We start from the raw sequence: 13484 nt of genomic DNA on the forward strand, positions 1-13484 counted from the left end.
CGGCCCCGGGCCGCGGGGAGGGGGGGCTGTGCAGGGACCGGCGCCCGCCCCGCCCCCGGGAGGCCCGGGTGGTACCCCGGCAGCCTCGCCTCACCTCACCCCCCCCTCGGTGCTGTGGGAGGGAGACGAGCCCCAGAAGCCCTCCCTTCCCTCCTCCCCCCCGCCTCCCCCACCCCGGGGAGGGCCGCTACAATTTGTGGTTACAGCTTTACACGTCAGAAAAAAAAAAGTTTGCAGAATGTCCCACACCGAAAAAAAAAAAATCCGAAACCGAGTGAAAAAAACCTGCGAGTGGGCCTGGCGGATGGGATTATTCCAGCCTCGCCGGAGCCGCGGCTCGCCCTCCCGCTCCGCCAGCCTCCGGGAGAGCAGCCGCGCCCGCCGGCCCGGCCCCCAGCCCCATGGACCTCCGAGCAGGTAGGAAACCAGGCGTCCGAGGCCCCGGCCCCCCGCCCCCGCCGAGTAGCCGCGAGATCCGGTTCCCGTCCTCCCGCCCGCCCCCGGGGAGCCCCGCGCCGGGGCCGGGCCGGGGAGCAGGGCTTGGGCCGGGGGAGGCACTGCCGGGCGCCCTCGAGAGGGGCCGGGCGGGGACGCGGCATTCCTGGGCTCCGCTCGGCAGCGCAGGAGGTGGCGGCGAGCGCGGCGGGCAGCCCGGACGGCCTGCAGACCTGGGGAGGCGGCCACCTGGAGGGGACCCCGCGGGGCGAGCCGGGCGCGCCGGTCGGGGGGGACGCAGCGCGCGGCGAGGAGGGGGCTGGGCGGGGAAGGGGGCCGAGGCCGGCCGGCGGGCGGCGAGGGGAGGCCGACACCTCGGGCCGCGCAGCGCTCCCTCCCCGGCCCGCCGAGAGGCAGAGGCGAAGGCGGGCGGGGAGGAGGGCGGGCGAGAGGCGCGAGGAGGGCGGAGGGCAGCGCCGAGCCTGGCCGCGCCGGGCCGGGCCGGCCGGGCCGCGCCGCGGGACACTTGGCTGCACGTTGCGCGGCCGGAGCCCTGCGTGCTGTCCAGGGCCGGGGCGACGGCGGCAGGTAGGGGCCGGGCGGCGGCCGTGAGCCCCCGGCCCGCGGGGGCCTGGGAGTGATTACCGCGGGGAGTGGGGTGGGGGCGGGCGCAGCCCGGCCGGACCCGGCAGGAAAAAGTCCGTCACCGGCCGGCGGAGCGTCGGCAGCGGCAGGAGAGCCGCTCGGCCCCGCGCTCCGCGGGAGGGAGGCGGGCAGGGCAGGGAGTTGTTGCGCGGGAAAGGGCAGCGCCGGGCCGAGCCCCGGAGCCCCGTGCCCCGGACCCGCCCCCGCCTCCGCCGCCGGGAAGGGAGCGACCGGGCGGGAGCGGGCGGGGGGCGGGGCCGGGGGCGCCGGGGCCACACAGGGGGAAGGCGCCGGCGGCGGGAGGTCACCGGCGAGGAGGAAGCGCGGGCGAGCGGCCACTGCCGCCGCCCAGTCCCGCGAAACAAACCCGAGTCCCCCCTGGCTGCGCCCAAGTCGCCTCGCCTCTGCTCTCCCCACTTTCCTTAGCTGCTCCACCCGCTTCGGGAGCCTTCCCCGAAGGCGACCCCTGCTTCCTCCCGGGCCGGCCTGGCCCACGGCCTTCGGGTGGGAAGGGGCTGCCAGCAGAGGAGGAGGGAAGCCTGGCTGGTGCTGGCCCAGCTCCGGTCTGGGCGGCGGAGAGGGGCTGCGGCTGGGGGGTGCGGGACACACCTCTCCGGATGGGGTGGGCAGGGCACACAGCCCAGGGACATCACGGGGTTCACTGGCCCCAGCACATGCTGCTGCCCTCCGGGGACACAGGGACTTAAACGCCTTGAGATCGAGATCAGAAGCGCTGCCCCCCACCTCCCGCCCGTCGTCCCGTGCCGCACGCTGCAGCTGGGGAACAGGCAGGCAGAAGAGGCAGCAGCTTGGTCAGCCTGCCCTCCCCGCACTCGGTCCCCCGCGCGCAGCCACTTCACATTCCTCGGCGCAGGTGGCTGTCCCACCTGCCGGCCGCTCCGCCCCGCCGGCCCTCCCGCCCTGTGCCACACACTCCAGACACCAGCGCTCACCCACACACTGGCCTGGGCAGTTCCCTGCTCGTCCGCCCCTGCCTCCGGCTTTCAGCTGGCTGCCCCCCCACAGCACACCCAGGGCCCTCTTGTGGCACAATCGAGAACCCACTCCCTACTCCCTCCGTTGGAGAGCCGGTCACAGCTTTCCAGGGTAGGGCTGGCCCGCCCTCTGCGACCTGCCCTGGTCCTAGTTGGCTCCCTTCACTTGGGCTTGGCTGTCACGGAGCGGCGCGAGGAGATGCTGCAGCGGACAGCACAGCTGAGCCAGGGCCTCAGGCATCCCTGCTGGGGAGGGACTTTAGCCTGCAGCCTCCTCAGGCAAGCCCTGTCACCAGATGGGTTGACAGGGAAGCTGGGTCTCCTGCCTTCCAGACCATGTGTCCTCACTTCTGTGGGGCCGGGGAAAGGAGAGGAGGGAGGGGTGGGAGCTGACCACGAGGCGGGGGAGAGATGGGGGAAGCAGGGCAGGAGGTACCCCTGGTCGTCCCCTGTACTCCCAGGGCTGGGGTCCTACCTCCCCCAAGCCTCTCCAGTCCTCCAGTTCCCACAGCAGAGACGCGCCCCCATGATTCCCACCCTCAGATGTCAGTGCCAGTCGAGCTTGAGGACACACAGCCTTTGCTGTGGCTCTCATATTGGGCCCAGCCTGCGGTCCCTGTGCCCCACCTCCAGAGCCCCCAGGCCCAGTGTAGTCAGTGATCACTGTTCTACCCAAGCCCACCACCTTGGACACCCCTGCCTTGTGCCCAAGTGAGGTCAGCTTGGTGTTAAAGAGGCCTGGACAAAGGGCAGCCAGCTAACTTAGGACATGTGCAAGGGTGTGCCTGCCTGTGCAGCCGTGTCAGGGTGGCCCTGCGCCCACATAGGCTGAGACTGTGTGTGTGTGTGTGTGTGTGTGTGTGTGTGTGCGTGCACGAGGGGGGCCTCGGTTCCCAGGGCCCAGGGATCTGGATGGAATTAGGGCCTGGCCCGGGTGGGGGCCGGGGTGGGGGGCTGCAGCAGGAAACGTGAGCTGCGCTCATTAGCTCCTCACGTGCTCTGCCGGATTTATAAACACAAGGAGACCAGGGATGTAAACAATCAATGGAGCCGGGCTGGGGGCTGGGCCTGGGCCAGGGCTGGGGGAGGGGCCCACGGCGGGTCCACCTGCACACCCCAGCCTGGGCAGGAGGCTGGACCAGGCTCCAGAGAGCCCACAATGCACTCCCTTGACGCTCACCCCAACCACAGGTGTTCCCTGTGGGGGCAGCTTTGCCTGTGGTGCCCTGCGACATGGGCATGCTTTCCCAGAGTGGCAGCTATCACAGCCCTATCCTGGGGTGTCACTTTCTCCTCTCCCTGGGGATTCCAGAGCTTCCTTCCTCCTTTGGGGTTCTCCAGGGCCTGCTCCCTCCTCTGCCCCCTCCCCCCACCACCCTCCAGCCCTGCGGCCTGCAGTGACACAGTTACCTCAGAACTGAAATATTCCTGGAAACACCGGCCTCCCTCTCGTCTGGTTAATTTCATGAGCCGTTTTTCTGCCCAGATGACTTAGCTCGTGTTTATCCAAAGGCTTCTCCCTCTGCTGTCCCGGTGCAGGGAGCTGGTCTCCCCAGGGGTGTCCTGCAGCGCCCAGGAGGGGCAGCAGGAAGCACAGCTCAGTCAAGCTGGGGTCCTGGCCCCACTTCCCAGCTCCTGTGTTAGCTAGGATGCCTCACCAGGCCCCTGGCCTAGCAGGGCCACACTGGCTGCTGCTGCCCCTCTTAAGCCGATTTGCCAGTGTTCAAAGCTCCCAGGGTCCCGGGGGCTCGAGGAGCCCCAGCTGAGGGGTGGAGGGCCTGGGACAGCCCCTCAAGAGCTGGCGACAGGGGGGAGGGGATGGAGGTGGGGGACAGAGATGAGGAGCTGCAGCAGGGAACTGAGCGCAGCCCATTTCCTGGGACAGCAGAGTCCCTGACCTGCCCTGTCCCCCAGCCTCGAGGCCAATACCTTCTTCCCAAAGAACAGGAGCCTTGTGACTGCTGGGTACCTGCTGAACAACCATCCAGTCCTGCACCTGAGGGCTAAGACTGGCCTGTGAAATGTCTGGTGCCTACTGAGCTCTCAGGGCCCCTAGTGCAGAGCAAGGCCCATGCCCAGCCCTACCTCACTGTTAGCTGGCGCTTCACTCTGACATCGGCCTGCTGCCCCGGCATAACCCATTTCTTCCCATCGAAACCTACAGGATAACCCAGAGGAATGGGGCCACTCCTGACTCCACACCTCTCCAAGCTGAACTCCCAAACCAACCAACCCTGCGCTCCACCTCCTGACAGCGACATCAACAAACTCACAGACCCGTAGCCCCAGCACACCCCCTGCCAGCCCACACCTAACCACATCCCTCGGCTGGACTCAAACCTCAACCACACTTAATCGAGCAGATCCCAAGTCTAAACTAATCCCAAACTTTAAAAGTAACCCAGTCCTTAAGCCTAACTTAGACAACCGCCAATCATGTGCTTCCCCACCCTGACCCGTGAGGCAGAGAATCTTGACTTGGGATCGCACCGAAAACCTGGAAGGTGGTGTTCCCCAACCATCAGTGTCAGAAACAGCCACCTGCTCAGACTGGGTGGGCGAGGCCATTCTCTCCTTCCTGTGTCAACGTCCACGCCCCCAGTGCCACACTGACCGGAAGGCCTCACAGAGATGAAGCCACTAACACTCGCCAGAACCCAGGTGCTGCCCACCGAGCCAGACAGAGCCAATGCTAACCTGCCTTCATTCTACACACCCCACGGGGCCCACGCCCACCAGTGATATCCAAGGGCAACCCACTGCTGGCTCCAGCCACCAGCCTGTGTCCTTGTCACCCCCCTGCCGCCTCCTGTAGCCTCTCCATAGCACCCCTAGCTCCAGGCTGCTACTGGCAGCATGCCAGTTCCGCTGCAGGCTAACTCTCACCCATGGGGGCGAAGGGAGGGCCGAGGGACGGCTGGTGTCCAGCTGGAACCCCAGCTCACTGATTGACGGCCCTGGGCCTAGCCCGCTGCTCTGTGTACACACATATTCATGTTGGCACACATATAGTGACACATGTGCCAAACACTCAGTGGACACCGATCCACGTGCCACTATCTACTGACAGACACACACCGGTGCCAGATCCTGTCCTCAGACAGACATGCCTACACACACACACACACACACACACGCTCCCGTCCTCCCGCTCTCTGGCCAGGAGCGTTTCCCCTCCTCCACACCCTCTTCCTCCCATCTGGTGTCCCACCCTCACCCCCCTTCCCAGCCCAAGGTGGGGACAGACACCTGAGGGCCTGCCAGCTGCTTCCCCACTCCGGCCTGGGCCCGCCCTCACGTGCTTTGCCTGTCTGTCCACAGGGGACTCGTGGGGGATGCTGGCTTGCCTGTGTACCGTGCTCTGGCACCTTCCTGCGGTGCCAGCTCTAAATCGCACAGGGGACCCAGGGCCTGGGCCCTCCATCCAGAAGACCTACGACCTCACCCGCTACCTGGAGCACCAACTCCGCAGCTTGGCTGGGACCTACGTGAGTACCCCGCTTGGAAGTCAGGGTGTCGGGCAGAGTGAGCAGAGGGGTTAGGGGGAGGACAGAGATGGTGGAGGGTATAGCAGGCTTGGGGCAGGGGTTGCTTGAGCTCCAAGCAGCCTTCCTGCTGGCTTGTCTCCTGCCCTCCCCTCAGAGGTGCCCCCTCCCCATCTCTGGCCTCAGGACTAGGCATGTGGGCAGGACTTGCACCCGCCTTGGCCCACTGCCCCACTGGCTGCCAGCCCAGGCACCCGCCTCCCCCTGGGGGCTGGGGAAGTCTCTTCTGTTTACATGGTGTTGTGGTGTCTCTTGCCCGGGTGGGGCTGGGTGGGGCTGGAGGGGCCCCACCTCCCATGCCTGTGTTCCAGCTCGCCTCTGCCCCCAGACCTGGGGCCCTGCTGCGTGGACCCATGGACCTCCCCCTGCCTCTCCCATCCTAACTGGGCCTCCTAAAGGGGTCGGGGGAAGGGGCTGCAGGGTGCGGGGTGGTTATGCCGTAAGGATTTGGGGGCAGTCCAGAGGTGTTCAGGGAGCCCAGGAGGGAAGGAGGAGGGTCAGAGGAGCTGAGGACCATGGGGAACAGGCCCTTCTTCCCGTGTTCCTCTCCCACATCCCAGACCCTACTCTGGAGCCAGGGAAGGAAGAGGGAGGAGGTGGCGGGGGAGCTGGCTCCAGCCCCGGGATACACCGAGGAAATTAGTTTGTCTCTGTGCTTGTCAGCGTGTGAACCTCCCCCTGGGCCCTTGCCTCTCCCAGGCCTCGCCTCTCCACTTACTCTCCCATCACACTGCTCCCAGCCTTCTCCCTGGGCCCCGGGGGCTCCCCGGAGGGCTGCCAAGAGCCTCGACTTCTTCCCTGCCCCACAGCTCTTTACCCCCTTGCTGCTGGCCTCCCTCCCAAGACTGCCTCAGTTTCTTCCCTCTGTAGCCAGGTCCTTCTCTAGGGTTGTGAGCAGGACCCTCTGCCACCCATGGCCCACTCAGCCACTTGTGGCCCCCTCTGCCAGTCGTGCCCCACTCTGCCACCCGTGGCCCACTCTGCCTGCTTCTCTGCCTTGGCTCCTCTGTACAGAAAACCTTTGCTTCACTCACTTGCTACCTCCTGGAGTTCCCGACCCTTCTTGCCTGGCTTCCCCTGCCAAATTTCTTGAAGGAGTGGTCTACACCCTCTGCTTCCTCTCCACCCACTCACTGCTTAACCCCCTGCGATCTGGCTCCTAAGCGGGCCTGCTGTGTTCCCTCCCCAGCTGGTCAGCTGGCTGGTCGGTTGGCAGACACCTCTGTCCTGCAGACCCAGGCCCACGGCACTCCTAAGCTCGGTCTCCGTGTTGTTTTGCAGCCATGCTGACCAGGCTTCTCCATCTGCCCCTGGCCTCTGCACTCTCCTGGGTCCCTCCTGCTCCTGCAGCCTCCTGGCTCTTTGGACTCCTCTTCCTCTCTGCTCTGCCTGCTGCCCACTGGCCAGCGGGCCTGCATGAACAGGCCAGTGCTCTGTGTGGTCTCTACACTTCTCTGTGTCTCAGGAGGGGAGCTCAGCATTCCCACTGCTTCAGCTGTCACCTCTGTGCAAACGGCAGCCCTGGCAGAGAAGCCTGGGGGAGCCCAGGGTCAGGGAGACTGGGACAGCTTGGGGGCTGGCTGGCTACCCTGCCCCCTCCTTCCCCATCACCCTCTCCTTCTCACAGCTGAACTACCTGGGGCCCCCTTTCAACGAGCCTGACTTCAACCCCCCTCGGCTGGGGGCAGAGACGCTGCCCAGGGCCACCGTCAACCTGGAAGTGTGGCGAAGCCTCAATGACAAACTGCGGCTGACCCAGAACTACGAGGCCTACAGTCACCTCCTGTGTTACCTGCGGGGCCTCAACCGCCAGGCCACCACGGCTGAGCTGCGGCGCAGCCTCGCCCACTTCTGCACCAGCCTCCAGGGCCTGCTGGGCAGCATTGCAGGTGTCATGGCAGCCTTGGGCTACCCTCTGCCCCAGCCCCTGCCTGGGACTGAGCCCACCTGGGCCCCTGGCCCTGCTCACAGTGACTTCCTCCAGAAGATGGACGACTTCTGGCTGCTGAAGGAGCTGCAGACCTGGCTGTGGCGCTCAGCCAAGGACTTCAACCGGCTCAAGAAGAAGGTGCAGCCTGTGGCGGCTGCAGTCACCCTGCACCTGGAGGCCCGTGGCTTCTGACCCCTGACTTTAACCACCTCCTCTCCGTTCCCTCCAGAGGAGAGGGAGCCCCGTGTGCCCACGCTCGTGAGTCCGTAGACAGACCCACGAGCCTCTGGCCTTCTCCTGGTCTGGGGAAGCTGGGATGCACTGGGCCCCATCCCCTCCCCATTGCCCAGAGTCCTTTGGGGCTGGGGAAGAGGTGCAATAGGCCTGTTCCCACAGGAGGTCAGGCTCAAGGGATTCCAGAGGGCTTCAAGTTGGTGCCCCAGCTCTCATGGCCTCTTATCTCCGGCCTACCACTTGCCTGTGCCAACCTGGCTCCTGCGGCAGGTCTTCCAGAAGCACATATGGAGGGCAGGGTTGGGGATACCCTAGCATGTACCTTCTTGGGGTGAAGCCCTTTGGCTGCCTCACTTCCTTGGGTTGCTCCCTAGCTCCCAATAACGATACCTGCACGTTAGGAGACATACACGGCTGTGCGTCTAACAAGAGACAGGATTCCTGGGGGAGAGGAGAGGCTGCCCTGCAGGTGGGCTGAGGGCTGAGGGCAGTCGGGCACAGGGGGACACCCAGATCCTGCCTCTGGTTCTCTTGCCAGTATCATGGTGCCTCCCCGACCCTCTTCCAGGGTGTCTGTGGGCTGTCCAGGCTGGGGAAGGCAACGAGGGCCACGGCCACAGATTTCCTGAAAGTTTACATTGCAGTAGCATTTTGGGGTTTGGGGTGGCAGCTCCCTCAGGCCTACCCCCTAGCCCACCCACTCATGACTCTTTAAGTTTGTTGTATTAATATTTATTTATTTGGAGATGTTATTTATTAGATTATATTTATTGCAGAATTTCTATTCTTGTATTAACAAATAAAATGCTTGCCCCAGAACGTGGCATCCGTGCTTGGCTTTCCCCTTCGCCCGCCCTCCCGACCCAGTCAGTGTCCATCACTGTCCAGGGTCTTTGTCGGCCCGGCCCTCCTCTGCCCTGGGTCAGGGTGGGGTACGGAGGGCGTGCCCTCCACATGCACCTGCAGCAGGTCCCGGCCCGCTCCCACCCCTGCCTCTGCTCAGGCCGCCCCACCTCAGGACTGCTTTGCTGCGCTCAGGTCTGGCTCCTGCCTTGACTGTCTCCCCGGTAGCCGGTCCATCAGCCCCCTCGGGGTGGGGGTGGGAGGATCTCCCAACGTGGCCTCTCCTGCCTGGGGGGCTCAGAAACATGCACTTCGTCTCAATCTCCTTCGCAGAGCGGGCAGGGAGGACTGTGCTGGACGGCTGGGGGGCCGGCTGGGTATAATTCAGGGCGACCAAGCTCCAGCCAAAGCCTCCTCACCTTGCGTCCCCCAACCTGCACGGCGGTGCAGGTGCGTGTCTCTCGGGAGCTTGTGCGAAAGTAAGACAGAAGTGGCAAAAGAGCTGGTCGCAGTGGCAAGATGTGTAGCTGACTGGCTGGAAAATTGGGGGTCGAGACCTTCTAATTGTGGGGCACTCGGGAAGTAGATGGGGCAACTGCTCTAAGCTAACATGGATTTATTTGAAAGAGTTACAGAATCAGCGAAATCTCCCATCCACTGGTTCACTCCTCTGGGCCGGGAGCTCCACCCTGGTCTCTGCCAGGGCTGGCACAGGCTGAATCCCTGGGCTCCCCACTGCCATCCCAGGTGTATTAGTAGGGAGCTGAATCAGGAGCAGAGCTGTGTTCTGGTACGGGACGGTGGCATCGCTGCACCAGGGCTGTTTTCTGAGAGCTGGAGGCGTGCCTCAACCAGGAGGTAACACACAACAGTGACACTGAGTGAGGAGCAAGCGGCCCGTCCCAGGGCTCAGGGGAGAAGTGTAAGATCCAATCCAGCGTCCAACCTTCCTGAGGAGGAAGCAGCCCTCTCTCCTGAACCCCCAAGGGAGGAGCCGACAGGGAGGGGCAGCCAGTGCGGGGACACAGGCAGGGAGTGTGCAGGTGCGACCAGCCCAGACTGGGGGACGTGAGCCCCTCTCTAAGAGGCCACGTTGGAGGGCACCTGGGTCACCCCAAGCCTGAACAGGAGTAGTGGCCTGTGGTTGTGGTGCTAGAGGCTGTCAAGGACAGACGGTGGAGGATCGCATAGCAAAGCACTGGGTGCTTTGCCACAAGCATTCCAAACTCTCAGGGCCGTGTTTTTTACTCTGGAAGTAGAGGAGAGCTTGAAGAGGAGTCTGATCAGCTAGTTCAGTTGGCCTGGTGGAGCAGAGCTGACAGCGGGAGAGAAGCCCTGGGGAAGCCACGGGGACCTGAGAGTGGGGGCAGACGCCAAGTGGGGAGAGAAAAGGAGACAGGGCGGGGCTTGCTCCTGCTACTCAGGGTCTGCTGGGGCAGAGGTGGTGCAGGGGTGGGGTGGGGCTGCTACCGCCCAGAGGAGGCCAGCAGAGACCCTGAAGGCGGCAGGTGACATCAGCAGACACACGTGGGTCAGGGGCAGCAATGGAGTGAGGAGAGGGCATTTCCCGAGGTGCGGGCTGGCCAGGCAGGGACGACAGACTATCACAGGAGGTAAGGGGTTTTAGGGCATTAGAATCCCTACTGTTGGGGGGGTACTGGGGGGGGCAGGGACGGGGAGGGGAGGGCAGGCAGAGGGCGTGGTTGGGGGCTTACCCCAAGGGGCAACTCCTCCAGGTGGCCTGTAGGGTGTTTGTTGCTGCTGTGAGTCCACTTCAAGGTGGCCTGGCCTTGGAGTCCAGGGCCCAGGTAGCCAGAAGACTGTGACATGAGGGCCATCATCTCTCCTAGTCTCGTGTCCCCAGGAACGCCAAGAAGTATAGGAGGGACAGAGAGAAGGGCTTGTTCCCCATCATGTCAGATCAACACGTGTGGGACAGAGATCTTGCCACCTTGCGTGCTCGGAACCAGCCCAAGATGGAGAGCGGTCAGACTGGAGGGGGCCACTCCCGAGAGGGCCCATGTGGGCACAGAGACGGCTCTGAGCAGGCCTTGTCAGCCCGTCACTGGCCAAGTCACCCCGGGGGGGGGGGGTGGGCACTCATCCCAGCCACCCTGCGCCCACCCATGGCTGCCCTTGCCCATGGCCACCCTGTGCCCACCCTCCGCCGTGGCCGCCTCAGTATAAGTGTGGGCGGGTAGGGGGCCTCTTCCCCAGCCAAGCATGCGAGGGCCGGTGACTCAAGCCTGGCTGGGGCCCTGAAGGGCAGCTCCCAAAAGAGAGTCCCCCTTCTCCTCCAGAGCCACAACTGTCCCTGCCTTTGTCCCTTCAATTCTTGAATCCCCTGACTCAGCCGGGTACCCACATTTCCCAGCAGGGGACAAAGCCCTTGGTGGAGGGTGGAGTGGGGGTCTGAGGAAGTAACTGAGAAAGCTTTGAGCCCAACTTACAGTCCTTGCCCCAGTGTCACCCTTTGGGGTCCCCCAGGCTCTTGGTCCAAGGTCACCTCTAGGGCGCTCCCCAACTTGCCCCATCTCCTGGGCCTGGCTGGTGGGGGAGGGTTAACCAGGGCCTTCTTCCCGGTTGGACAAAGTCTGACACCTGGTGGCCAAGGTGAGCAATGGCTATAGGGAGCCTTTTCAAATCTCCCTGCAACTTTTTCTGCAAGGGCTCCAATGACCAAGGTGAAAGAGGGGTGATGGGGGGATGCCTGGCGGGAGAGAAATAGGATTAGGGGAGCCTCTTCCTCCCCCCAGGTCTCAGCCCCCTTAGCCAGCTAAGCCAAGAACCTGGCCCAATGGGAGGGAGAGGTTTGGGAGTGGGGTCCTGAACTGGCCCCATCCTGGCTCAGAATGAATAGCCAGGTCCAGGGCCTGGAGCGGGGAGGAGGGCTGGACATGAACCACAGCCAACCAAGCGCCGGGCAGCAGCGGCCCTCCCACTGTCTGACCCCAAGCCCCACTGTGAGCTGGGGAGGTGATAGTGGGAGGGGTTCTTGGGACCCCAGCACAGTGCTGAGCCCCTTATGAGCGAGGATGGGCCTAAGCCCCTTCTGCCCCACAACAGGCAGCCTTGGGCTTCGGCTCTCAGCAAAGAGCTAGCTTCCCAGTCCAGTTTGCCTATGGGGCTTCCAGAATTTAGCTCCCAGCCCAGAAGCAAGGGCCTTGGATGCTCCCAGGTTTACAGGCCACCCTGCAAGTGCCCATGTCCCCTTCCCCCAAAACACAAACTCAGCACCTTGGCATCAGGGCCAGCACAAGGAACATGCCTGAGTCTCAGGCAACCTCAGGGAGTTCAGTCCCCATTACAGCCCTCTAGACTGACCGTGCTACCCAAGCCCCAAGCTCAGAAGGCTCCATTAACAGCAGTGGAGGGCGGGGACATGAGGCCATCTCCATAGTCCAGGGGTTTGAGGCCCGATGGTCACAGGAGGCAGATTGGGCTAGGGAGTGCAGGCCAAGGTCCAGTCCACCTGCCAGTGCCCTTTAGGGAGTCAGACGTGGGACAAGATAAGGACGTCAGTGGGACAAGGTTGGTTCAAAATGCCAGGGCATTGCTTCCCTTGGGGTCCGGCCCTGCTGTCCCCAGAGCCTCCTGTAGGGGCGTCCCTGCAGCCTCTGCCGTGCTTGCCCTTAGCTTGACCACTCTGATCTTGTTCCTGCAGCTGAGAGGTGCCAGAGCCCAAGGGCGACCCCTTCCCTTCCTGCCCAGGTGGATGAGGCTGGCAGGGCCTGAGCCAGGCAGGGCTGGGGGCAGCCAGCAGGAGCCGCTCACAGGGAAGGAAGGACAGGGCCTGGGCACAGGAGAAGCCGCTGTGGCCTCCCAGCGGCACACCCCATTTCACGCTCCCTGGGCGGCGGCGGGCCCACGGCTATCATCTTTCAGGGGTGGGAGGGCCCAGGAATGAGGAGGGGTCTGCCCCACCCAGGACTTCCCGATCCCTCAGGGCGTGTGGAGGCGGATGACACATGCCAGCCTCTCACAACAGCCCAGAGCCCCTTGGAAAGGTCCCTCCACAGGGCCCCAGGTGACATTTCCCCACAGGAGTGCTCTAGGCCCCACCATCCCACACCTGAGGCCTCCCCTGCACCGGAAGGGCCCCTGATTCCACCACCTCCTCCGCTCAGCAGGGCCCTACTCTCAGCCTGTGACAGAGGGAGACATTTGGGCCAAGCCCAGTGCCAGCAGAAAGGCAGGGCCGGCCCTCCAGCCCTCTGGCTTGCCCCAGCATCTCCCTGCTTAGCCTCAAAGGGAGGTGATGGTGAGGACGCAGGGAGGAGGCCTCAGGAGATGTGGCCTGTCCTTTCTCCTCCCGTGAGGTGCACACTAGTCTGCCATGTGGCCTCCTTTGGGGTTCCCATGCAGAGCCGGGTTCCAGGGCCCAGGGCAGTGAGGCCTGCAGAGGCCGCTGGCAGCATCACCCTCATGGCCCTGGAAGCAAGGACCGGATGGGCGCTCTGGAGGGTGATTAGGGCTGGGCCGTGCCTGTGCTGGTTCCCAGACTCCCACTGGCCAGTACTCGCGCCTGCTGCCAGGAAATTGGTGAGGGGGAGGCAGGCTAGGGTGAGTCAGCCGTGACAGGAGCCCAAGGGACAAAGGTCACACACACGGGTGGAGAACGGGGAGACACCTCCCGCAGGAGGCCTCTGGGTGCAGTCTGACCACCCCCACCACCCACCTGCTGCTGCCAAGGAGTCAGTCTCCACCTCACAAGGGCATCTCCTCCATGCCCCCCATCAGCGGCCAGTGGGTATTTTCTAGACCTCCTGCTTGAAGGTCCCTGAACCTGCTTTCATTGCCTTAGGATGTGGGGAAAGGCCTAGGGCGGTACTGGCCCCACCCCACACCGACCTGTGT

The 13484-nt window shown here is 64.1% G+C and overlaps 1 protein-coding gene across 2 annotated transcripts; it reads left to right on the forward strand.

The window, feature by feature from the left end:
* Positions 1 to 214: 214 nt before the first annotated feature.
* CLCF1 (cardiotrophin like cytokine factor 1) lies at positions 215 to 8253 on the forward strand. 2 transcript variants are annotated; one of them, XM_004598202.2, is made up of 3 exons: positions 215 to 417; positions 5397 to 5563; positions 7248 to 8252. In XM_004598202.2, the coding sequence occupies exons 1-3, from the start codon at positions 402 to 404 to the stop codon at positions 7740 to 7742; spliced, it is 678 nt and encodes a 225-aa protein (XP_004598259.1). In that variant the 5' UTR covers positions 215 to 401; the 3' UTR covers positions 7743 to 8252. The 2 variants fall into 2 exon arrangements, with proteins under 2 accessions (XP_004598259.1, XP_058518730.1); XM_058662747.1 differs by lacking the exon at positions 215 to 417 and adding an exon at positions 884 to 1023 and having other exon boundaries at positions 7248 to 8253.
* The last annotated feature ends 5231 nt before the right edge of the window (positions 8254 to 13484 follow it).

Source organism: Ochotona princeps, chromosome 4 (genome assembly GCF_030435755.1).
Source record: "Ochotona princeps isolate mOchPri1 chromosome 4, mOchPri1.hap1, whole genome shotgun sequence".
Taxonomy (NCBI): Eukaryota; Metazoa; Chordata; class Mammalia; order Lagomorpha; family Ochotonidae; genus Ochotona; species Ochotona princeps.